This window comes from Pungitius pungitius, chromosome 13, assembly GCF_949316345.1.
Source record: "Pungitius pungitius chromosome 13, fPunPun2.1, whole genome shotgun sequence".
Lineage (NCBI taxonomy): Eukaryota > Metazoa > Chordata > Actinopteri > Perciformes > Gasterosteidae > Pungitius > Pungitius pungitius.
In genome coordinates this window covers 14,140,829-14,167,011 of record NC_084912.1, presented here as the reverse complement: position 1 = coordinate 14,167,011, position 26,183 = coordinate 14,140,829, and the positions used below count along the sequence as shown (strand labels likewise).

Genomic DNA, 26,183 nt, shown 5'->3' with positions numbered 1-26,183 from the left:
CTCAAACTTAAAAGGAATACAAAACAGGAAATATCAGTATCATGTTTATGTTTTATTAATTAATTCTGACAAAATTAAGGTGGTGAGACATTTAAGAAATCTTATCAAAAAATACACACTACTTCTGTCATCCGGTGAAAAACAGCCTGTACAAAAGCACTTAAATTAAATCAACAACAATCAAGTTTTAATTAAAACACCCACCTACCCACCACACGCTGACCCGCAGACACACACCTTTGGTAGTTGTATTTTTAAGCCCTTTAGAATCACAACTATTCATCTGAAATCCCACTCAGCCCAGATCATACATAAAAAAGGTAAACATGTCACTTTCACAGACTTCCTGACTCTGAGTTACAGACCAGTAGGAAAGACAACACCCTTTCAGCTGTGGCAGCAGTGCGTGGAAGCCTACTGCAGACACGGCTCGACCTGAACACGAGGCGACGAGTCTCGAGTGGAACATTTGCTGCCACGGCACAAGCAGGAGTCGAGGTTGAAAAATGTCTCGCTGGTGACGATCCTGACGAGGCATCTGGGGCCGCGTGGAGTACCTACGATGTTAGAAACCTTACTCCATGTTGGGTCAACAGTCTGATGAAGAGAAAGGAAACTCCTCTTGTTTTTAGGACTTTGAGGGAAGGACCAGGCCGAAGTGCAGCACCAGCAGACCGTCCTGGAGCAGAAGGGACACCAAAAGCATGACTGAAAGGTTCTCCTGGCCAACATTTAAGGTGCGCCGGTTACAATGTTGGGCTCATCAGGGGCTCACCTGCAGCGCCTCTTCGCCCACAGAGTTCTGCACGTCTTTGAGGGACTGGTAGTGGTCCAGGAGTCGGTCTCCACAAACTACATCAACCTATAGGACACAGAAAACATTTTTGTGATTATGCCATTACATTTTACGCATAACTTCAAAAATTCTGGATGCTTAAAAAAATAGACACAGAAATGACAGACTGGAAAGAAATGATGTGTTAGAGTAAAAACCTCAAGGAACAAATTGTCAGTTCTAATGATTCCAAAATATGTTATACCAATATAAGAATTTAAAAAAAGGAGCAGTTATTCAACGGTTGTGACCTCCGCTGCGACGGGTGACCTGCTGGTAGACTTTTTCTCTGTCCTCGCTGGGTTCAGTCAGACGGGCCAGGACATCAACATAAGCTGCTAATCCTCCTCCACGTGTTTCTTAAAGACCAATTGCACCCAGTCACCTGAACCCACTTTCACGCTTTTGTAAAGAAATCTAAAGTGAGGAAGACACATCGGTTTGTCACTCATTCTTGCAATCGTGAGGCTTATCTTGCAGCACTAATTATGCAACTTTAGTCAGATTAAGCATGTTCTGAACGAGTGTGCCGTTCAGATGAGGGCCCCCTGACAAGTTTTGACCCAAGCATTTATCCTCCTCATTGGGTATTTCCACTCCGACTCAGCAGGTGTTTTGTTTCCACAAATGTACTCGTTTCCTTCGTCTCCTGGCAAAACAAGTAAGTGATACAAGTCTCACACCTCGCTGTATTTCTCAACGTTCTCAGATGTCCTGCCTTAGTCAGCGTGGTCATTTTGCTAGAGGGAGATGGATAAAACCATCTTTGCAAACTCCTTTTTACAATTTGTAAAAACAGCTTACGCGCAACAAGAAGTCACTTGCAGAGGTTCAGCTCAGTTACAATACGGTGCGTTCGGACGTAAAAAGGCCCCCACTCCTTGACATCCATCATCGTGACCCTGTTCCCTGTGCATGCCTGCACTCTCTTTGCTGTCCCGTTTTCAAGTGTGTGTGTAAAGAACCATCAGGATCAAGCCCTGGCAGACTTACCTGGTAGGTGGCGCTCAGCTCCATCTTCCTCCTGATGAACAGCTCCACGTGGCGCACGGTGGCCTCGCCAGACACACGAACGTAACGCCTCTCTAACGGCTAGACGAAGACACAAAGGTCAAGGAGGAACAGACCCAATCAAAATTCTTCAGAAGAATGGAATGGAGTTCAAAACGTTAAATGATGTGAAACAAAACTACATATTCTAACAGCCTTTGCAGTTACAGGAGAGCTAGATGAGGGCTGTGCAACAGGCATCAAGCAATCACCCATTTCTTCTCTATAGTTTCTGTTATAACCCAGAAACATTTGTGTTTTAAGTTGTTACCTTAAAGTCATTGATGCCCTCTTCAGCCCTGAAAACAAAACAAGAGTGAATAAATATTGAGAACAACCTTTTTGTACTTTGTAGTCATGCTTCTAGATCAGGGGTGTCAGACACACTTCAGGTTCGGACCAGGTAGTGCCCACTTCGACCGACTGCGAGCCAGTCTATGTAACGGCACGGTGATTTCATTCATCACTACAAACTAGGTTCCACTTTTTCTTCGAAAGGAGAAGAAAAACCAAGAGTGTTATATTCTAGTCGACAGGCCAAAAGCAAAATGTCCATCCTTTAACCTGGAGCTTGCACTTAATGCTGGAGGGTCGCAGATCCTTACCCGACAAACTCCAGGAGCAGAGACACGTCCAGCTCAGGAGGAATGGTGAACACAGACTGGTGAAGGTTTTCTTTCTTCTGCCTCTTTATCACCACGGCACCCGGAGGGGAGACAACCACTGCAGCAGAGAGAACACAGGGGGGCATGTGGGTGGGGGCCCTTTGATTCGACGCAAGTGTGAATGCGGTGAATAAAACATTTGCTTCTGGTGACGAACTTCAAATATAGTCAAAGAAACAGCCTCCACCAATAGCAAAGAGGTGTGTGTGTGTGTGTGTGTGTAGCCTGTTTACTTAAACCTTTAACAATAAACTATTACCCGTTTTTGGCACCTCCAGCCCTCTCTCTTTGTAGAAGTTACACATTTGCGCCCTTTCAGCTGTTACAAAAAAGAGAATTACAGTAAGTGCACATAAACGACCTTAAACTACACTCCACTTTTTATATTCTGTACTTACATGCCTCAAGGAAGGGAACCATTTTGTAAACAATATCCTGCAGCTGTCTGTCGGGTCTACAGGAAAAAACAGAGGAAAAGAGTTTGAAGCTCAACACAGATCAACAACAGATCTCCCAATCCTAAAATCTCCAGAATTCATCATGTAAGAAAATCCAGAGCCTTCACAAGAAACTCCAGTAGGAGAAACTGAATGCATCCCGATTTCCAGAATATCCATTTAGTTCTTTCCTTCCTCTGAATAACGTTAAGAAAAAAAAAAGTTTGGCTGACGACCATCTATTAATCAGGTGCAGCAGACGATGCAAAACAGCCAAAACATTGAGAAGTAACATCAGTTACCTGATGTTGTACAGCGGTTGCGTCTGGTGGACAACGATGCTGCACGTAGGACACCGGTTGCTGTGGAAAAAGTGCTTCACGATGCAGCTTTTGCAAACTGGAAGAGAAAACACACCACAATGTCGGACTAAATCGGGACCTTATGAATGTTACATGACCATGTGGACTTTATAATCAAATTACTTTTTAACAAACATTTTTGGAAAGAATCTGTCAAATTAAAGGTTTGTACTGTTATTGTAGGCTCGCATAATTTAAAGAACAGTATGTTTTTGTCAACTTGTAAGAGATCATTGCTCAACAAGAAATTTCTGTCAGGGCTTATCAGCTGTCCTTTGGTGGAAGTCTAGTTTAATGTGACACAGGTCGTGGTTAGGTATTAAATGTTTGTATGTGCAGCCTGACAACAAATATAAAAGCATTGCATGTCAGTCCCCTTGGTTACTGAAGCCCAAGAAGTTCTGATTACCAAGAGAGGAACCCATTCAACGCTAAGCCCTCTTGTGGAACATCTTGAAGCCCCTCGTGGTCCTCGGAGAGCCGAGGTAAACATCTGACTCACATGTGTGCAGGCACTCCGTGATGGTGGCAGCATCGATGAGGAAGCCGCAGCAAAGGCCGCAGCGGATATACGGATAGAACTGATTGAGGGGGAGCTTGGTCTGTGGGAAAGTACACACAAATCAATGCTAAATGTTAACCGCTTTAAATTAGCCACGCAGCTGCATTAACTAGCAACACACAGAGGGATTGATCACAAACCCTCAGAAAGGTAGGTTGGTTTAAATGGTGAATAAAAGGGACACGTGAGTGGAATAGGAGGCTCGTCACCTCATCCTCTGACTCGCTGTCCGAGATGTGCGTCGACCCTCCATGACTCCTGCCACCGTAACACGACACAAACAGAGGAGGCGACATTCCCGACGGAAGCTAGCGACAATGTGACAAATGTCCCCACTTTTCTGGTAAAGTCTCGAGGGAAAAAACAACGAATGAATGGTTTATTTTTAAGTACAATGTAGACCTAAAAGGTCGACGTTCTGTAACAACCGTTAGGGAAGTTAGCTATCCTCAACTAGCACGCATAGCTACACAATATGCGCCTACACACTAACCAAATGTTAGTTAAGTCACTTAGTTTTGTTGCTGATGTGACCACCGTTGGTTGCTCAATTGCTCCAGTGTGAACTCTTACTACAAAACAACCACTTAACACAGAGCAAAAACGACTGTCTTAATTCATCTAAGTTGAGCTACTTTAACGCTTCCTTCGCATTCGCGTTAACTGATTCTCCTTCGCGCGTGTTCCGCGAGCGTCAATAACATGACAGTTTCCGGTTTGGATCTTTCGGAATAAATGTGATCGTACCAGGAAATCGGTGTTCCACCAATACACCAGCAATGTGGTGGAGTCATTTTAACAGAAAATGAGAATTAAACCATGTTGTAGCTGAACAGAAGTCACACATACATCATGCAATTTAACAGAGTCTATTGACTCATTTGTATTTTGGCTTCTCTAACAAGTCAAAACACTATTAACAAATCATCACATTTATTCTGAAGATATAACTACGTATTTTCCGGTGTCATCAGTACTCTAGGATAAAGGATCTAAAAATCAGACTAAAGGAAGATGATTAAAATGATATCTAGCTCTTTATATACCCACGGTATATATATAATTGTAATATTAATAGTATTAGAAAAGGAAGCATTGTCTACTTATGTCTACTGCGATGTTGCCTGTAAGGGGCAATCCAAGCACATCCTTATGGTCTGTGCAAGCTGTACAAAATGCCACGTTTCTTGAACACTAATTTTACTGTATGTCTTCGTCTATTTTCAAATTCCCCCCACTCCCTTATTTCTCACTTCTGTATTATAACACGTTTTTGTTTAAATGTATCAAAAACACGTTTTAGCATTTCACTCTAATAATGTGGACAATTATTAATAGAAATAAATTAAAATGTATACATGTATTTTTAAAATTTGTTTATTCACGGGTGGACAAAATCTTCGACCAACAAAAACCAAACAATATTTACTGACCTACAGACCTCTTTCCAGCTGGAAGTTCCAGTGAATTTAGTGTTAAATGTTGCACTGACATCCCCTAATGCCTAACGCCAGCAACGTGTCAAAGCAGCAGTCATTCCTTCAGGACACAGTTTACATCCTTTTGCTTATGCGAGATGGGAAACCCACCACTATCTCAGGCGTTACAGTGGATTTCATGCTCCAGCTTCTGAAACTAATCCTCGTGTTATTGCAGGTTATTGGCTCAAAAATGTTCCGTTTCTGCTCGATTTCTTGGCACTGAAAACTGCAGTTTTTAATTGATTTGGCTGCAACCAGATGCATTTTGAGACAGTATGTGCTTAATGTTTTACGGTACATTTTTTCATTTGGTGCAGATATATTGATGTGGGCAAACCACCTCCACCTTCTCCCAAGCATACTCTTATAACTAATCTGTGTGAATGCATTCAGATGTAGCGGTAGCAATGACAGGGACACCCCTTAATGACTGAACATTTACTTTTCGAGAGATTTCTCTGCAAGGTTGGAGTGTGGACTGCTTTTTATCTGCAAACGGATGTCTGTGGGAATGCAGAACTCCCCGCTGCCATCTGCACTGCTGCATTTTGGATTCCCACCTCTTAATTGTCTCAGCAAATCTTACGGTTCATCAATATTAATAACAGAAGATCAGCACCCTCGAAAACCTTATCATGACTCTGTAAATACCACCACTGCTCATCTTGATTTGTCTGTGTGTGTGGTACATTTTCAGTGATGTGAATCTCCATAACCGCATACAAACTTTGTGTTTAGTTCTTGTGGTGAAAACATACAGAACTCCACAATAGACTATAAACGCTATCAGCACTTCATTTTGTTGTATTTGGAACCTTGGGAAACCTTATTGAGAATTAGGTGGGATGAATTAAGAATTCACTAGTGGATTAAATTAAGTGGCGAATACAGCTCTGTGATTACTGGGAATTTACAGGGAGGATAAATCCACCTCATAAACAGCTGGTAGGGATATCTGGTCTTTGACAAGATGACTTGAACTAAGTATTCATCTGCTTTCTCTCAGAACCTCTACTCAATATACTGTATCTTCAGGAAGAATGTATTGTTACAGATGGCTCTAAGGATCCAGTCCTCAGTAAAACATGATTTAGGATGGTGGATAGGATAGGATAATTTAGGAATTGGCACCGTATCTGAGGAAATCTTTCCGTCACTTGCACACGCACACACACACACACACACAAACACACACACACACACACACACACACACACACACACACACACACACACAGTAAGACCGACCAATTAAACCCCCAAAAAAGAGCACCAACCGAACAATGGGATGACCTTCCCATAAATATTAAAACAACAGGTTACAAATAATCACTATTTAGTGTCAACATGTGGCAAAACTAGAAAGAAAACTTTAGATCCAGATGACCATATCAAAACACAGCTAACACTTATGTTTTTTAGAAAATTGAAAAGCATTTACCACTTACATAGTACTCATAATAGTACATTACGCAGTGCATACAGAGAATGATGGAGTGAATGGTGCACGTCACTCAAAGGAAACCAGCTCAGACATGCTCTTCATATCAGTGCAGTGCGTCTATTTATATCACTAAAGTACAGAGCTCATCTGTGCCACAGGCTACAATTACATCCAGCTTTTCACATATGATAATATGACTGACACAATACCCTTTTACTGGAAGCCAGTTATGATGAAAAACAATTTCTCAGTATTTGTCAAAAGTTCTCATTGAAGGAATGTCTTTCATAACAGATTTCACCTTTGTTCTCATAATTGGGGCAGTAGTGAGTTTTTTTTTTGTTGCATTACATAATTCCAAGTTCCAGGCTCTTCAATGTGCTGGCGGACATACGAAGACACATGCCGTTCACGTGGCGCTGCATGCCAAAAGTGAAAACATGTTGGTCATCCGAAGTCTCTCCAGTTGAGTAACGGCAGCGACATTTCACATGCCGAGGGGAGCGGCTACGATTGTTGAAGACACAGAGAAGTTGTCCCTCTCCGAACAAACCAGGAATCGGATGCCACGATGTTCATGCAGATTGCAAAAGTGGTGCTTTCCTTTTTTTGTAGTTTCTCCTCTATCATCCAATTAAACTTTAGTGGGTAGAGCTAGCCACACTATTCTACAGGACTGATTAAACAGAAGCTGATTAAAAAAAACTAATAGTAGGACTGGTTTTGATACCAAGATAAACTGAAAAAATGTGAATTGTCGAAGTTCAGCATGTACAGTACGTTGCATTTTAAACACAAGGATTTTACATTTTTCCCAGGGAGCAATTAGGAGTTGGTTATCTTGCTCAAGGACACTTTAACGTGGCACATTGGGCCACCAAGAATCAAACAACCGACCTGCGGTTCCCAGCAAACCCTCTCTACGCCATGCACCACCATCACTGGATCATTTTTCATCTAGCTTACTTGTGCTTGTTCCCCCATATCCCTGCCTTAAGTGGAGCCAAACACTTTAGGTCAATTGCTCACACTTCTTCAGCCATTAGTTTCTAAATAAACCATCCATAGTGAGGAGTAAAATGGGCTTACATACACGTGTGAATCATTGTGTGCCAAAGCTGCCAAAGAGACGGGTGTTGTCTACCATCGATCTGAAGTTCTAAGGCACTTAGCTGTACCATCTAAACATAGCAGTATCTGGGCTTGATGTGTTATTATACCGACTCCCTATTTAATTTGCCAGGTAAAGGCTCTTTAGCTCTGCACTTACGGTTTAACTCGGACAAATCATATCATTTCAACTTCCGGAGCAGCCTTGCTCAAAAGGATGTCTGCATTTCTGCACTGGTCTATGGTGACAGAGGTGAACTGACTGGAGAGAGTGCTGCTGTTTTCATCTCAGAGCACCAGGAGATCCTGGAACGGTTCAGGTACTGAAGGCGGGTCAGGCCGTAGGCGGCAAATGGGTTTGTTGCACATGGGGCAGACATTGCGGATCTCCAACCATTTCAGCAGACACCTGGGAAACGCACATGGATGAGCGACACATTACCTTGAATTTTCATTGCAAAGTATGGGTCAGTAACGTCATACAGTATATGTACACAGTTTAAAGGACCTGGTTATGTAGGAAGAGAAGTGTCAATCAGAGAGACACATTTTCAATATCACGCCAACGCAGTCGGGCAAGAACAGCTTGCACGGCTTAAAGCTCACTTATGTTCATTCTCAGCAAGGCATCCTAAAAAACTAGAATGCTTTTCTGGATTCTCTGACTGCTTTGTCTGTGAAGGTGAATATGTAAATCCATCACAAAGAGGCATTTGTAAGTCATTCTTTTAGCAACTGGCTAGTCAAGATCTCTTCAAAAATGTAAGGGTACCATGTTGTGTGTTTTTTTTAACAATGCAGCCTATATGGAGCGAGGGAAATTTGCAGATACAATGGCTGCTGAGAAATTCAAGTCTGTTTCATTTTCTTGTAAAATGAGAGTATCTATGATCACTAATCAGTCAGCTCGTCCACTCTGATCAAAGTTTAATGATCACAGATGTAAAACTTACTTCTTGTGAAAAGAATGGGAGCAAGGGCACACGCCGAGCTCATCCCTGCTGCCAAACTCCTCCAAGCACACTGCACACGTTTGCTGAGGAGGGGAAAGAAACAACTTTTAACAGTTTATAACTGACGCCAGCACCATGTTCAATTAATACAGCCTAATCCTGATACTAAACACTCCACAGTGTACAGCATTTAATAAGTCAGAAAGATAATGCACCCATTTGGCAGCTAATAATGTTTTTTTTAAAAAGACCCTCATTTATCTTCTGTTTGAATGGTTGTTAACACATTAGCGTTTGCTAGCAACCAAATTGTAATGGAAATTGCAATAATTGCAATAATCCAGCAAAATTACAGAGCATGGCTCTTACAGAACAGGTTGGCCATTGATTCATTTGCTACATTTTAAACACTCAGCTCACAGCTGGCTAACAGCATGTTTTCTCTTTTCATTTGAGCCCATGAGTTAACATTGCGCTCATTGATTCCCATTCACTCTGTGATGAAACTTACACCAATTAGGCTCAGCTTCTTGCCCGCTCTTTTCAAAACCACCTGTTGACGAGAATCGAGTTGTGACAAAGTTCACCAGAGAAAAAAAAAAGTATATAATGTGAGTTAGAATTTGGCGGCAAACTGGATACACATCAGTGTGAACATTTTACCTCGTTGTAACCATACTGTTCTCCAGCTCCTTGTCGTCTGAGTCTGGGAGGCAGAAAGAAAAAAGTGTCCATTTAAAACATAAGTGAAAATAAAACAATCTAAAATTGCCATTTATTGCTTTCCATTCATAAGCGTGCACTATAAAGATTATGATGTGTGATGTACGATATGAGCCTGATATTAAGATGGAACAAGAAACAAGGTAAAATACTGGTTTAGCGGTTAAAATAATTAAATTAAATAATTTCATGAAATTTACTTAGTATAGTGTTTCAGCAAGAATGTGCAATATACATGCAATGCAATTCATTACAAATATGCTGAAGCCACATTTCCCATTTAAAAAGACTGTTTGTTGTAAATCCAGAATGATGACTGTGACTGAATCCTGTCCTGGGAGATCTAACCCGTCTCCCTCTGTGGTGTTGTACCTGAACATGTAGCAGCAGAAGATGAAGGTGAGTATTAGGATGAAGAGGCCGATGCCCAGGATGGTGATGTAGAAGTTGAGTGGCAGTTGCAAGCGCTCCTCGGATGACATCTTGCAGTAGTCGTGGTTGTGCAATCTAAGGTCACTGTATTGGAACCAATACAGTTTTCTTCAAACAACTTTTAGCAAGGACAGCACAGTAAAAGGATGACCACCTTCCGTGGGACTTTAAAGTGGATTTTAAGAAAGACAAGCTACTCTGCACTCCATCACCATGGAAACTAGAGCCAAGTCAGTCAAAGCTCCAAATGAATGCACAGCAAACTACTCGCGAGATTGAGTCAAAACAGGTACAACCTTCTCACACCATGACTCTGTAAAATCACGCTCTTCACACTCATCGACTAGCTCTAGCCCGGGCTAAAGCAGAGGCAAATAAAACCAGGCTGGCCTTCACAGAAAAGAAGAGTGAACTCTAACTTGAGAGCACTAAGCTGGAAGACAGAATTGACTACATCAATCTACAAGGAGAAGCGGAGGCTGCTCACGCAGAAGCTGTGGTGCTGGAGAATGCAGCTGCAGATATGGATGGATCTGACCTTAACAAAGAACTTTCCTGCCCATTCAAGAGAGTGCACTTAAAAGAACGCATGATTCTGTCAGCGATCATGCCCTGCATCATTTCACACAGGCACCTATAAGAGGATAAGGAAGATTTGATGACCCTACCGAGCTTGGAGAGAGACCTTCATCAACACAATTAAAAACCTTGAGATGTCAGCAGGTGAATAGATGGATTTGCTGATAAAATGGGAAAGGATTCCAGTGATCAGGCACAAGTCTGTCGGGGAACCTTCCTCTTCAAACAATTTGGGAGAGATTAAAATCTCCAGAGGTCATATAGAGAGCCCTTTTTACTAAAATAGAGGACTTCCCCAGGATCCATAACAGAGACAGGAAAAAACTTAAAGAGCTGGCAGACATATTGATCAAGTTGGATGTTACAAAAAGAGATGGATACTCACCAGGGCTAGCTTACCTTGACACAGCAAGAGCAGTGCAGCCTATTGTCGAGAAGCTTCCGGTATATCTACAAGACTTATTCTTTTTCCGAGAATTTGTCTGCTGAGAAGCTGAAGACAGAAATGACCGAAGCTTTAACCTCCCCACTCTCGCTCCAACCTCTTACAAGAATGAGAAGTTGAGTCATATTAAACCGGTTTCTGTACACAAGATAAGCATGCCATCTCAGGACATAGTAACCAAAACAGAAGATCTCTGCAGATTGTGCCCCCTGCATAACATGCCCCACACACTGACGCGATGCAGAGGGTTCAGAAAAATGATCATCTAAGATGACAGGAAGAAATACTTATGTAGCCCGGGCACAAAATGCACTCAGACATCAGGATGTAACTAGTTTTCTTAAAACCAAGTTAGAAGTGTGCATAAATATGGTGCAAAAGATACAGGTGAATACAAAGCTATTCCAATAACAGCCTTATGGTTACAGTTTCAAGGTTGTCATTTATGTAAATTAGTATAGTTTGTGTGTTATGTACATGATTCAGCTCGTTTATTTACCCTAACAGTCTAACATGGTGGCAGTAGTCAATCTTTGTTTTGTTTGTGTTTAATTGGTTAGTGCTGACAGTGCAGCCAATCCGGCTCCGTTCTCAGGAGAAGGGGTGGGACTTCGTACGTATACGGTCAGGTTCAATGTATCGGAGTAAGAGAGAAGAGTCATTCACCGTTAGGTAAAGTTGCAATGATCTAAGCGGAGATCCTATTCATAACTTGACGGCTGACGACCAGTTAGCCTATGTTTTGGATTATGGTGACCTGCCCGAGGTAAATATGATGTGGTTGTGTATTGTTTGCTATACTTTGACTAAATGTTGTAGTGTAAACAAGTTTCGATGCTAATCGCGATTAGCCATTAGCATAAGCACAATACAGGTTAGCTCGGCTGTAATACTGTTAACTTTGCTGTGAATTCAGTTGATGAGACAAGTGTTGCTAGATCGACATGACGTAGCAGATGGATGTGTGTTTAGCTGATTCAGGAGACGGACATTTAAGACGAGGATCGGAAAAACTCCTGTGGACCACTAAGGAGAACGGTTTCCCGCGTCTGCGCTTCCGGTGGTAGACTGTTTGCTGCTGTTTTTTTTTTTTCCCTCCCGGGCTCTGCCTGCCGTCCATCGCCCGGATTTCGCTCATCTTCTCCTTTGCATGGGGTATGGGAGACGTGAGTACTGACTAACTTGCACGTGCTATTTTGTTTATTGCTTGTGTGAACAAGTGAAGCGGCCATTAAGTTTTAGGTCTCAACGCTCCCAAGCATCGACTCAGGCCTGCAACGAGGGTTTTGTGTGTCATGGGTGTGAGAAAGTGGGGGGCATATTATATTGATCTTCAAGTGTAATAAATGCCAAACTGTTTTGCCAAATTGTAAATGCCTTTGAAGTGTGTTTGCCATGTTGAGTGTAATAGTGTTCGGTTAAGAGCTGGTTAAAAGGTAAAAGTGGTAATACACCATTAAAACATATGATAAAAGGTTTTAATAAGAATCATTAACCTTTTGTTTTATTGATTAAATTCTATTGGAGGCACCGCCAGTTATTAGTTTATAAAATAAGGAATCTATAATTATAAGACAAATTGTATAAGACCAGGTAATTGCGCCATTATATTTACAAGTGAACCCAGGGCCCCGCCCATAGTACTACTACAACCTAGCAGATTTACTTAGTACTATATAGCTACATGGGACGGGTGCTACATAAATGGAGGCACCGCTGGGATAGTTAATATTCATTGAGTGATCAGACAACACAAGTAACAACCTCTTAGGCATTGTAAACAATTATCAGTTTTCCCCATGAAGTAAAGCTTTTCTTTTCAGCACGTTGCAAGTATGGCAGGCCAAGCAACCAGACCAACGCGGCTTGATTTGGTTAACTGGTGCAGAGGAGAAGGACTGGATGTAGAGCATGCCCTATTAATTTATGGAGTGCCGGAAAACATTGCAGTAGCGGATATAGAAGAAACAGCAGAGACAGTCAAGGCGTTGGGAAAAGTGCGAGTAAGGGGCAAAATGTTTCACTCTCAACACCAATCTTTAATGGTGCTGTGTGAGTGCCGCGAAGCCCTAGACCCCACCACAATTCCCCCCGAGTTAATGCCCATAATGGGTGGAAGTGTATGGAACACATTGCACGGCATAGTTGATACCACCAATGACGGCCCTGATGACTTCACAGCGAAGTTGTTCACACTCCTTCAGCAGGAGGGGAAAACTATGGATGATATTCAGAGATTTTGTGGCCCAAGTACCGGGAACAGTAGCACAGAGTCTATCATTCGTGCAGTTGGTGATGTGTGGAGCAGAGCCAACAAACCGCCAGAGAGCCATGCTTATAGACGTCTGAGGACCTTCTCGGGCATAATTCCCACTCCCACTGGAGAAGAAGGTTTAGACAGCTGGTTGGAGCAAGCTAAATTCCTGGTAGAGGAAGGTGAATGCTCTGTGAAGGAGAAACGAAGAAGAATAATCGAGAGTGTTAAAGGCCCTGCTTTGGAGATCATTCAAGCAGTGCGTATGAATGAACCTGATGCTAGCCCAATGGAGTACATTCATGCACTAGAGAGCATCTTTGGTACGCTACAATCAGGGGAAGATCTCTACTTTTCTTTCAGGTCCCTCCGACAACAGCCTGGAGAGAAGTTGTCCGAATTTCTACAAAGAGTAGAGAGGTCTCTTGTCAAAGCAGTGCAGGGAGGTGGTCTCCCAGTTAGCGAATCTAACAAAGCAAGAATAGAGCAGCTGATTAGAGGTTCAACCTCTGACCTCATGTTACTGCAGCTGAAAGTTAGGGAGCGGAGAGACAATCCCCCTACATTCCTTAACCTGTTGCAGGAGATTCGTGAAGAAGAAGGCCGGCAGTCTGCTAGGCAAAGCTTAGGAGTACCCCTGCGTCGAACGAATGTGCGCACCGTACGGGCAGAGAAAGAATTGGAACCTGAGTGGGCCTACCAGCGTGAACTTGGACCACAGGTTCAACAAGTGAAAACTAAGATGGATGAGAGAACAAGCACCCAGTACCAGCCATTACCTGGTTATCCGCTTAGTGCTTCCAAGGAAATGAAAAAACAGACCACTGAGTCACACAGTGAAATACAGTCACTTAGAAAACAAGTGAAAGAGCTGGAAGATAAAATAAGTGTGATGGCTGTGAGATCCACCACAGAGTCCCCGGGCGAGACTATGACCCCCTTTAATCACTATAAAGCCGGGTCAAGCCATAAACAAGTTTCATTCAAAAGCCAGCCTCCAAAGAAGAATGACGAATACTTTTGCTACAGATGCGGAGAAAATGGCCATATAGCTCCACGGTGCACAGAGCCAGAGAACCCTCAAAAAGTCATTAAAAGACTCATTGGTGTGGTGCGAGAGACAAAAGAAGGACCGAAAGAAAATCCAAAGTCCCCGGCCGAGGAACAAGTGGTAGCTAGGGTACATAAAGTGGAGGCCCCTAAAAAAGGAAACAGCCTGCCGGAGGGTCTAGTGGGTCCTTCCATGATTCATGCCATCAGAGTGAATGACCTGGCCTGCCAGGCGTTGATGGACAGTGGCTCTAACGTTACCATTATTTTTGAGAGCTGGTACAATAAGCACTTGCTGGATGTTCCTATACACCCCATTTCAGGTTTGGGTCTCTGGGGCCTGTCAGACAGTGATTATCCTTACAAAGGCTATGTGGTCGTGGAAATGGAGTTTCCCGAAAAAATGACAGGTGTGAAAGGGCCCATAGTTGTTTTAGCTTTGATCTGTCCTGAGCCGAAGTATTACAATCAAGCCCCTGTGATTGTGGGCACCAACGCGTCCTTATTCAACAGACTATGGGAACTGGTGGAAAAGAGTGGTGATGAGAACATGGTGCACTCCATGAGAATTCAACCAGTGTATGCAACGGTTCAGACTCAGCTCGCTCAGTCAATGGCTATAGACGATGTCATTGGCCAAGTGAAATGGCAAGGACCTGGTCCACTTTCCATAGCCCCAGGTGAAAAGTACTATGCCACCTGCAAAGTAGACAGGCCGACTCTAGTATCAAAAGACATTGTGCTGATTGATGCACCCCTTTCCCAGTCACTACCAGCGGGAGTGCTGGTTCAGCCCGGTGTATTATCAAACGCTGATATAGACGAAACCGGCTTAACCGTACTTATTCATAATGAGTCTCAAAAGAAAACCTCCATACCAATTGGAACGGTAATTGCCGAAATGTATACTGTAAAATCAGTCACGCCAATCCAGCCATCTAAGCCATCAAACAATGCTATAGACCCAAATCTCTTTGATTTTGGTGACTCCCCTATCCCGGAAGATTGGAAAAATCGGATTCGACAGAAGTTAGCTGAGAGGCAAAATGTGTTCTCCGTGGATGAGTGGGATGTGGGCTTGGCAAAAGGGGTCGAACACACCATACGCCTGGAGGACCCGAGGCCATTTAGAGAAAGGTCACGCAGATTGGCACCAGCAGACATTGACGATGTGCGACGTCACATACAACAGCTGCTAGCAGCTGGGATTTTAAAAGAGTCTCGTAGTCCCTACGCCTCACCGATTGTAGTGGTTCGGAAAAAGAATGGAAGTATCAGAATCTGTATTGATTATAGAACCCTCAATAAGCGCACCATACCGGACCAGTACACAATGCCTCGCATCGATGACGCATTAGATTGTCTATCAGGCAGCCAGTGGTTCTCGGTATTGGATCTACGGAGCGGCTACTATCAGATAGCTATGGCGGAGGAGGATAAAGAGAAGACCGCTTTCATTTGCCCTCTTGGATTCTATCAATTTGAACGCATGCCACAAGGGATAACTGGAGCGCCTGCAACGTTCCAGCGGTTAATGGAGAAAGCTGTTGGTGACATGCATCTCCTTCAGGTCTTGGTATACTTAGACGACATCATCGTTTTTGGCAAGACTCTGGAAGAGCATGAGCAGCGTCTTCTCAAGGTGCTGGATAGGCTAGAAGAGGTCGGTTTGAAGATCTCGATTGACAAATGCCAATTTTGTCAGACGAAAGTCAAGTACGTGGGCCACATTGTTTCGGAGTCTGGAGTTGCCACTGACCCTGAAAAAGTGGAGGTAATAAAACATTGGAAGGAGCCCCACGATCTGAAATCGCTAAAGTCATTCCTGGGATTTTGCGGGTATTATCGTAGGTTCATTGCAAACTACTCTGCTATTGTTCGTCCGCTGACCGAGCTCACAAAGGGATATCCGCCAACGTGGCATGAGAAGAAAGACCCAACCAAAACCTACTTTAAAGAGTCTGAGCCATTTGGGGAGCGTTGGACCCCGGCCTGTCAGGATGCTGTCAAAAAGATTATTGAGTGCTTGATTCATGCTCCTGTATTGGCATTTGCAGACCCCCAGAAGCCCTACATTTTACATGTAGATGCCAGCACAAATGGTTTGGGTGCGGTGTTGAATCAGGAGTACCCAGAAGGACTCAGGCCAGTAGCCTTTGCCAGCCGGAAACTTAGTGCTTCTGAACAGCGTTACCCAGTCCACCAGCTGGAATTTCTGGCACTAAAGTGGTCAGTCGTGGACAAGTTTCACGATTATCTATATGGCGCTAAGTTTTCTGTGAGAACCGATAATAATCCGTTGACATATGTGCTAACTACAGCCAAGCTTGATGCCACTGGACATCGCTGGCTCGCCGCCCTAGCCACTTATGACTTCACCATTCAGTATCGTCCTGGACGTCACAACATTGATGCTGACCTGTTGTCACGGCAATATGCCAAAGGAGAGGGTGATGGTTGGACAAACATATCACCGACTGGTATCAAAGCCATCTGTAAGAAAGCTTGTGTCAGTGAAACCATAGATGCTGCGGTCAGACTAGTGGAGCAACTAGGAGCTCCAGCCACAGCCGTCCCAGATGCATATGCCTTTCCAATGAACTTAGGCCTGACCATTTTGGATCAGCTGAGTCCCAAGGACATACAGACAGCTCAAGATGTGGATCCAGTAATTGGACCAGTGAAGAAAGCAATCGAAACTAACAAAGTACCAACTCATGATAGAAGCAACCCACCTGATACTGCATTGCTCATTCGAGAAAGCAGTAAACTTGTGGCAAAGGATGGAATACTTTTCAGAGTGACAAGGAAAGTGTCTGGAAGGAAAATTAGGCAGATTGTGTTGCCGGAGATATACCGAACAGTGGTATTAAAGTTTCTGCATGACGAGTGTGGACACATGGGAGTGGAACGAACCACTGAACTGATCAGAGACAGATTTTACTGGCCACGTATGACAACAGAGGTAGAGAAGTATATCCGAACGTGTGGGAGATGTATCTCCAGAAAGACACTTCCTCAACGTGCCTCACCATTGAATCAGATAACAAGCAATGGACCTTTGGATCTAGTCTGTATTGACTTCCTGCAGATAGAGCCTGATTCAAAAGGCGTCGCTAATGTTTTAGTGGTGACCGACCATTATACGCGTTATGCTCAGGCATTTCCTACTAAAGACCAAAAAGCTATCACTGTAGCAACAGTACTATGGGAGAAATACTTTGTACATTATGGTCTACCCGCAAGGATACACTCAGATCAGGGGAGAGATTTTGAGAGTCGGTTGATCAAAGAGCTCCTGTCTATGCTAGGGATTCGTAAGTCCCGCACATCTCCCTATCATCCGCAGGGTGATGCCCAACCAGAAAGATTCAACCGCACCCTGCTGGCTATGCTTGGTACCATGGACACTGCAAAGAAGCAATGCTGGAGCCAGCATATCAGTCGACTAGTACATGCGTACAACTGTACTAAAAATGATGCTACTGGATATTCCCCATACTGCTTGATGTTTGGCAGGGAAGCAAGGTTACCAGTTGACATATGTTTTGGTATCTCACCTGATGGAGAGGATAACTGCTCATACAATCAGTATGTCAGTCGGATGAGGACAGAATTGGAGAGTGCCTACAAGTTGGCATCGGAAGCAGCTACAAAGTGTCATCAGAGAAATAAGGCACACTATGACCAACGTGTAAGGGATTTGCCCTTGGCTGAAGGTGACAGAATCCTTATTCGAAACCTTGGACTAACAGGGAAGCACAAACTGCAAGACCGATGGAAAGCCACACCTTATGTTGTGGTAAAGAAGTTACCAAACCTGCCAGTTTACACGGTAAAACCAGAACAGGGACCTGGAGTGGTCAAAACATTGCACAGAGACCATTTGTTGCCTATAGGTTATCTGGTTAGAATGTCCGACCCTCACAACGATGTAGGACATGTGAAGAGAAAACCTGTCACAAGGTCACAGCATACCCAACCAAGTCACAGACCAACTACGTCTGCTGCTCCAAACTGTGAAAGCGACACAGCCTCATCAGATGGAGAGTTTGAAAATGTTAGTAACCCACCATCAGTTGCTTTGAAGGAGATCAGGAGATATCTGGCAAAATCCTACCAAAACTGTGAGAACGAGAACCATGAGAAAGAGGTGAGCTCTTTGGTATTGGAACATCCACCAGTGATGGAAACAGATGTATTTGGAGACCCCACTCTGTCTTCGCTGGAATCTGATGAAGGAGAGACTGGTGATGATGTTGCTGAAGAACCAGATTTAGAAGGGGGAGCAAGCTCAGACCCTGCAAGCGTTCCAGGGAGGGAGGAGGCTCCGTTTATTCGAAAATCCCAAAGAGAACTGAAACCAGTTATTCGCTTGACTTACGACCAACTTGGCAACCCATCTACGGAGCCTGTTACGATCATGCATCATGGGATGGTTATTCAGTTTAATCTTGCTCCACAAGAGAAAGAAGTTAAAGAGCCAATGCGCCAGTATAAACCATCTAGGGGGATGCCCAATGATGCAAGACAAAGGCCCACTTCAAAAAATAAGTAAATAAATAAATAAGTCCAAAAAAGTTAAAGGTGTCTGATGAGGACATCTAGACGGTTAGAAGGGGGAGGGTGTAGCCCGGGCACAAAATGCACTCAGACATCAGGATGTAACTAGTTTTCTTAAAACCAAGTTAGAAGTGTGCATAAATATGGTGCAAAAGATACAGGTGAATACAAAGCTATTCCAATAACAGCCTTATGGTTACAGTTTCAAGGTTGTCATTTATGTAAATTAGTATAGTTTGTGTGTTATGTACATGATTCAGCTCGTTTATTTACCCTAACAGTCTAACATGGTGGCAGTAGTCAATCTTTGTTTTGTTTGTGTTTAATTGGTTAGTGCTGACAGTGCAGCCAATCCGGCTCCGTTCTCAGGAGAAGGGGTGGGACTTCGTACGTATACGGTCAGGTTCAATGTATCGGAGTAAGAGAGAAGAGTCATTCACCGTTAGGTAAAGTTGCAATGATCTAAGCGGAGATCCTATTCATAACTTGACGGCTGACGACCAGTTAGCCTATGTTTTGGATTATGGTGACCTGCCCGAGGTAAATATGATGTGGTTGTGTATTGTTTGCTATACTTTGACTAAATGTTGTAGTGTAAACAAGTTTCGATGCTAATCGCGATTATCCATTAGCATAAGCACAATACAGGTTAGCTCGGCTGTAATACTGTTAACTTTGCTGTGAATTCAGTTGATGAGACAAGTGTTGCTAGATCGACATGACGTAGCAGATGGATGTGTGTTTAGCTGATTCAGGAGACGGACATTTAAGACGAGGATCGGAAAAACTCCTGTGGACCACTAAGGAGAACGGTTTCCCGCGTCTGCGCTTCCGGTGGTAGACTGTTTGCTGCTGTTTTTTTTTTTTCCCTCCCGGGCTCTGCCTGCCGTCCATCGCCCGGATTTCGCTCATCTTCTCCTTTGCATGGGGTATGGGAGACGTGAGTACTGACTAACTTGCACGTGCTATTTTGTTTATTGCTTGTGTGAACAAGTGAAGCGGCCATTAAGTTTTAGGTCTCAACGCTCCCAAGCATCGACTCAGGCCTGCAACGAGGGTTTTGTGTGTCATGGGTGTGAGAAAGTGGGGGGCATATTATATTGATCTTCAAGTGTAATAAATGCCAAACTGTTTTGCCAAATTGTAAATGCCTTTGAAGTGTGTTTGCCATGTTGAGTGTAATAGTGTTCGGTTAAGAGCTGGTTAAAAGGTAAAAGTGGTAATACACCATTAAAACATATGATAAAAGGTTTTAATAAGAATCATTAACCTTTTGTTTTATTGATTAAATTCTATTGGAGGCACCGCCAGTTATTAGTTTATAAAATAAGGAATCTATAATTATAAGACAAATTGTATAAGACCAGGTAATTGCGCCATTATATTTACAAGTGAACCCAGGGCCCCGCCCATAGTACTACTACAACCTAGCAGATTTACTTAGTACTATATAGCTACATGGGACGGGTGCTACACTTAAAAGAGAACAATATGTTCGTTGCTGTGCTTCCACAACGCTCCACTTGAAATTCTGTGAAACCCCCATTAAATGCACAGAGTGTGACAGCAATAAACACCTCTCTGCTCTTCACCCCGGCCCTGCTCCGGCAGGGAGAGGGAGGAGACCAAAGAGCCACATGTCACATCAAGGTGCACCATAGTTTGTGGTAAGGACTTCAAAGGCACATCCTGCTCAAAGATCTGCATTGTGAATGTGTGTCTCAGTGGCTACCGTAACCTAAAGAGAAAAATGTATGCCATTTTGGAAGACCAGAGCAATGTGTTTTATGAAATCCATTATTTGAATTCACAGATGGAAAAATGAACATGCCACTACCTACACCAACCGAGTGTAATGAAATTCCAAATAATAGAGCAGCAATCCTAACACCAGAAGCTCCATACCACCACCACCACCACCACCTAAGACACCTTGATCCAGGCGCTGCCATTCTCCTAACATTTGGTAGGGACATTGCAAGGGCCCAATGAAGTTCCTAAACAGCACAATAGCCCTCACGATGCACCATGCACAGTAGCTAGACCTTGGGTCGGTAATAATGGGGGCGTATGCCTCGGAGGCGCTCACAAGGCAAACACAGTCAGTGCCATGAAGACTGCCATCCTCAAAAATGGAAGACCAACTTGCTTTACTCCATGTGAGAATCAGACACGAGTGAAAGAAATCTATCGTATTGAAAATAATGGCAAGAATCCACTCCTTCACAAACCCACACAAAGTACATCAACGATACCAAAGATGGATAGCCTCGGAAAAGCAGTTTTCTGTACAGAGAATGACAACTTGCTCGCTCACTCCATCGAGGAGAACTGGGGTCCTTACAAGATGACACAAACAGCTGGGTCGCCCCACTGGATTTCCGTCAGCTATGAAGACACCTCCCTAGCAACAGAGACTATGCGTCTGATGTCGCGATGGACAATGCAGAAGAAACCTGGAATGAAAGAGCATTTCACTGAATTCATGCAAAAAATGCTTGACTATAAGCATGCAGAGCTTGCACAACCACTCTGCCCCCCCCCACACCATGGGAAATCATTAGGGGCCAAACCAGGGACAAAAGGTGGGCAGTTTTATTTAAATGCAAGCCAGTGACATTGAAGTGATTGAAACAATGACCCTCTCAAGCTTTATCCAGAGGATATGCAAAACAGCTTCGATCAGACTGGAACCAATTTTGCTTTGGATAAAAGCCTCAGCTAAATGACATGTAATGTAATGTAAAAGTACATCGAACTTAAGCAGATACACCTATCCACTATGGAGTGAACCTTTACCACCATCCTTGTGTCATACAAGAATGTGTTCCACTTCTCGCTCCGCTGCTTGCCCTGAAACGAGTTTCTCGCTGGTTTCGCCCGTTGGTTTGTACATGCACATTGGAGGGTTTTAGGAAGTGTTTGACAGGAGTTTTGGATAATGGATGATGATGTAATCTTAGCACAACGTTAGTTAATCATTTATGCTTGAGCACTGAGAGGTAGGCCACTGTGCAGATGCATTCTGGATACCACTAAACAGTTAAACAGAAACAGTAGTTTTTGGTTTGATGTGTTTTGGCTGGAAAATGATAGAAACTGATTTCATGCAAACTTCCTTTGGAGGTCTGTATTTTGTGGTGTGTGTTTAAGGTCATGTTAGTGCTCATACACATAATAAACCCATTGTGACCATGGTTCATTATTGGTCACCCTGTGACTTCTGTGCAAAGTATTTCACACTAGGCTGTGGTGAGCTATTCATGAAACCATCATTAAGATTGTGTGGAAAAACCTTCCAAAGTTTAAAAATGAATAAAATAACTAAATGAAGAAATGTCTTATCTAGTTAATACCAATGTAATGTGTGTATTGCAAATGTAAAAGCTAACTTTAGCTCTGGCAGGTAAGAAAGAGTAGTGGGCAACTGCCATTTACGCTAAGTAGAGCAGGGTCGTCCTTCAATCAGAGTCATGATACCTGACTCTGCTAGTTCATGTCAATGTGTCATTGGGCAAGGAACTTAATCCTGAATAGATCTGCTAGCTGTGCTTGCGGTGTATGAATGTTGTATGATTGTTCGGTGTGGAGGGGGGAGGTCGCCCCTCAGTATCAGTGTTTGAATGGCTGAACGATGAAGTGTAGATTTAAAGCACTTTGAGTGGTCAGGTGACAGGTACAGTCCCAGGTGTGTATGCTATCACATGATTAGGCGATGAGTGTAAAGATGTTTGTTACCTTGAATCTTCAGAAAATCTTCAGTAAACTTTTTTTAAAGGCGAAGATTGAGCTGACAAAAAAAGCACAACAAACACAAAATTAAATTTAAAAAACGCACCTACCGTTACACCATGGAACGGGATGCATCAAATATATGAATGTTTAGTTGATTGATCCAGGAATTCTTTTAGGGTTGGGACATGTCAGATAGCACAAAGTCTGAGTTCCACAAAAGCTCAAGCTTTGACCTGTTTATCCAGGACGTGTATCGGTCCAGATGATGTGCAGTGAGCTAATTCCTTGGTGTCTGGGGTAAGCAGATCTGATATCTGAGTATTCCCACAATCTTGAAAAGACAACAATACGTTAACCAGCTGCTCTTTCAAACCGCAGTCTGCAGCGGCCAAAGGCCACTAAAGGACAAAAACAACAGCCTTGTAGACGAGCCTTTTGAACCAAACCGCAATGTCACTTGCAGTATCGAAATACACTCCCAATCCCATCCAGCGCTTTGCCTCCCCTTCAAAACATTGTCACATGGCTCTCCCTCTCCAGTTGTTTCCTTTCCTCTGTCCTTTATAGATCTCCACGTGGCTTCCCCTCTTCAAAGGGAGAGGACATGGATGGGTGTCCCCAGCAGCAACGTCCAGCCAACCGGGCACACGGCCTCCCTGTGGAAAGAGCCGCGTCGTCTCGTTCCCTTGCACCGAGACAATGCTGCTTGTGTGGCTTCAGAGGTTCTCCCTCCACGTGTGTTCTCTTCTTCTCGCATTCACTCCCCTGCTCTCTCCTCCTTCGTCTCCCTACAATTTGTAAACAGATCCCTGCTCACGTGATTCGCCGTCTGCATCGCAGCTCTGCTTTCACCGCCCCGTCCTTCCTCGCTCCTCCCTCCCCCCCCCCCCCCACCCTCTCTCTCCTCCCTCCCCTTTACCTCTAGCCCCCCTTGTTTTTCTTTCCACCAGATGCCTCCCAGCCCCCTTCTTCCTTCGCAGCTGCAAGCTATTATTGAAGTAGCTGCCGAGCAGATGGTAGACAGGCAGATGTGGATCCAGGCCTCGGTGAGAGGCTGAGTAACCGGACATAATCACATAATCTTTCCTAAACTAGCTACCAAATAACTTCTATCTGAATATCACTAGAGATAGATACCAAAGAAAATAAGAAATAGTTCTATTTCTGAACGTTTCTATTTTACCCCAACAACAAAGGAAAACCATGACGAGATTGTTGGTGTTTAAGGGTTTATATAGTAAACGATACTTTACCCAGAATGAAAGAATGACAAGTAGCATCTATTATCTCACAGCAGACCCTCTGACACCTTTGTGTCCTTTTTATTATATTTAGGTTATTGAGCATGTGATCAAGTTTTTTAACTTTATAAAGTGAAAGTTGCGGCATGTGTTGAGGCAGATACACCTCTTCACTTCAAGTGAGCTTTTACCACAATCCTTTTGTCATCCAGGAATGTGTTCCACTTCTTGCAGCTTTTATTGCCCACTGTGCCCATCAGCCTTGAACCGCAGTGGTTAAATAATGCTTAAGGTGTCACACCTGTATGTCAAGTTGCGTTTTTGTTCTGTCTCCACGGTTGTTTTTTGACTTCCTGTTTTATTTTGGAAATTAACTCCCTTTTGTTTCAGGTCCCTTGCCCTTCCTCATGTGTGTCATTGTCTCCCCTAATTCCTGATTGTGTCCACCTGTTCCCACACCTCCCTCATGTGTACTTATAGTCTGCGTCGCCCCTTGTCCTGTGCCAGTGTGTCATGTCGTATTGTCCTGCACGCCAGCCTCACGCCAGCCTCACGTCACGTCACGTCACGTCACGTCACGTCACGTCACGTCACGTCACGTCACGTCACGTCACGTCACGTCACGTCAGCCTCACGTCACGTCAGCCTCACGTCACGTTACGAGTCCAGTGGAGTTTGTCCCGAACCCTCGCGGGTTTCCAGCCTTATTACAGAGCCCTTTAGTTTGTCCTTTTGTTTTTTGATCACTCCTTTATTTCCTCATTAAGAGAGATTTTGAATTTCGCACTTTGAACTTTTGAGCAACATCCTCGTTAAGAGCGATTTTGAGTTTTTGCATTTTGATTTTTTTAAGAATAAAGAAGTCCTCCTCCTCAGCCACCACCTGCCTGACATAAGGTCAAGTGGCACATCCTCTACAGTGGTGGGCTGCGATAGTCCAGAGGTAGCCGGACATAAAACATGCGTTTGTAGAATTGTGTGCTAAAGCTTGTCGGGCTAAGCAACGGCATTAATCACCAAAGCAAAGCACCTCAACACATTGACGTTACAGATCAGTGTGCCGTGAATAAGTGGCTAGGACAGCGTGGCAAGTGGCCCAATAGTTAGAGGGCAGATGCGTGTATTTGTTGGAGAAATAACGAGCAGTGAATCACCAGATGTTTCCATGCTACGTGATCTGTGGTCGTGTACAGAATGACGTGGACTCAGAGGTTTGACTTTACTGAGTGTTAAATTGGGCTACAAATAGTCCAGTGGTATATTGACCCTATGAAGCTCAGGTATCACGCCCAGTCTACATCCTGGTTAATGACATACATTTTCTCTAAAATAAGATGTGTGTTTGCATTTGAAGTTGGCAAAAAAAACAAAAAAGGGAAGGAATATCGTCAATCAATCAATAGTTTGCTGGCATAGATGCATGTTCCTGCTTAACGAGTGACATCATTGCGATAGCGGATGTTGAAAACACTAGTCTCTCCTTCAAAAATAGAAAGTACATCTGTTTATTGTCTACAACAACAATTTACTGTGGACTGAAAACAAGAAGCCAGCGGAGTCGTTATAACGTCACCAATTTATCTGCGATCTGGCGTTATGAAGCTTCACCATCTTGGTAATGGCAATCGCCTCGTTATTTCTTTTGCAACCAATGAATGGAGTTTCCCATATTTGGAATATACGGCTCTGGTAGCCGCAGAGACTCGTCAATCCCAGTAGGCCCGTCCTAAAGCTTACTTTGTTATATTTACTTTCTGTCCTGGAACTTAAGTGACCCAGAACAGGAGTTCAAATCTAATTTAAGGAATATATTAAAAATATCCAAATAGGGTGAAGTTAATACGGTGTCACCTCAGTTTTTGAAATCACTTTCAGGCTTTTGCGTATAATTTCGTTTTCAAACTATATTACAGCCATTCAATCGGTATAATGAAGATAAATAAGACAACCACAGTTGAAAAGGCAGAGAAGAATGTAAGCAGACAGTTTAACACACAATGAACATGACACAGACCCTCGGGTATCACGCCCAGCCTACATCCTGGTTAATAACATACATTTTCTATAAAATAAGATATGTTTGAAATTTGCAACAAAAAAAAGGGAAGGAATTTTAGATAGCTACTACATTTTTAGATCAATTAAAAAAGTAAAGTAAAACAAAAAAATGGTAGAAGTTAAATGTACGACAATAATATATGCAACGTTATATGTTTGATATTCTTGTTCCATAAGCAAATTAAGTCGTAAATGAAAGTGTTGT

The 26,183-nt window shown here is 43.3% G+C and overlaps 2 protein-coding genes across 9 annotated transcripts; both read right to left on the bottom strand.

Moving 5' to 3' along the window:
• Positions 1-39: 39 nt before the first annotated feature.
• pcgf6 (polycomb group ring finger 6) lies at positions 40-4,640 on the bottom strand. 2 transcript variants are annotated; one of them, XM_037465081.2, is made up of 10 exons: positions 4,052-4,640; positions 3,852-3,951; positions 3,290-3,386; positions 2,949-3,004; positions 2,810-2,869; positions 2,491-2,608; positions 2,157-2,184; positions 1,829-1,927; positions 776-862; positions 40-679 (listed from the first exon to the last, which is right to left on the bottom strand). In XM_037465081.2, exons 1-10 carry the CDS (start codon positions 4,205-4,207, stop codon positions 629-631), a joined length of 852 nt encoding a protein of 283 aa, XP_037320978.2. In that variant the 5' UTR covers positions 4,208-4,640; the 3' UTR covers positions 40-628. The 2 variants fall into 2 exon arrangements, with proteins under 2 accessions (XP_037320978.2, XP_037320979.2); XM_037465082.2 differs by having other exon boundaries at positions 44-679; positions 4,121-4,634.
• Positions 4,641-5,265: 625 nt separating this feature from the next.
• LOC119214447 (RING finger protein 122-like) lies at positions 5,266-23,548 on the bottom strand. Of its 7 annotated transcripts, none has more exons than XM_062566722.1 (7): positions 22,783-23,548; positions 11,018-11,125; positions 9,994-10,137; positions 9,562-9,604; positions 9,410-9,451; positions 8,899-8,981; positions 5,266-8,354 (listed from the first exon to the last, which is right to left on the bottom strand). In XM_062566722.1, the coding sequence occupies exons 3-7, from the start codon at positions 10,101-10,103 to the stop codon at positions 8,234-8,236; spliced, it is 399 nt and encodes a 132-aa protein (XP_062422706.1). In that variant the 5' UTR covers positions 10,104-10,137; positions 11,018-11,125; positions 22,783-23,548; the 3' UTR covers positions 5,266-8,233. The 7 variants fall into 7 exon arrangements, with proteins under 7 accessions (XP_062422706.1, XP_062422710.1, XP_062422709.1 ...); XM_062566726.1 differs by having other exon boundaries at positions 11,032-11,125; XM_062566725.1 differs by having other exon boundaries at positions 22,787-23,548.
• Between the last annotated feature and the right edge of the window lie 2,635 nt (positions 23,549-26,183).

Excerpts from the sequence above, each read along its gene's own strand:
- pcgf6 (XM_037465081.2), bottom strand. The coding sequence starts at position 4,207 with ATGTCGCCTCCTCTGTTTGTGTCGTGTTACGGTGGCAGGAGTCATGGA. Across the intron at positions 1,928-2,156 it reads AGGGCATCAATGACTTTAAG|CCGTTAGAGAGGCGTTACGT; the intron begins GTAACAACTTAA and ends GTCTTCGTCTAG. Across the intron at positions 863-1,828 it reads AGCTGAGCGCCACCTACCAG|GTTGATGTAGTTTGTGGAGA; the intron begins GTAAGTCTGCCA and ends TGTGTCCTATAG.
- LOC119214447 (XM_037466228.2), bottom strand. The coding sequence starts at position 22,811 with ATGCATCCCGTTCCATGGTGTAACG. Across the intron at positions 11,126-22,786 it reads TCCCGTTCCATGGTGTAACG|CTTCTCAGCAGACAAATTCT; the intron begins GTAGGTGCGTTT and ends TTCTGTCTTCAG. Across the intron at positions 10,138-11,031 it reads ACTGCTCTTGCTGTGTCAAG|TGACCTTAGATTGCACAACC; the intron begins GTAAGCTAGCCC and ends GTTCCAATACAG.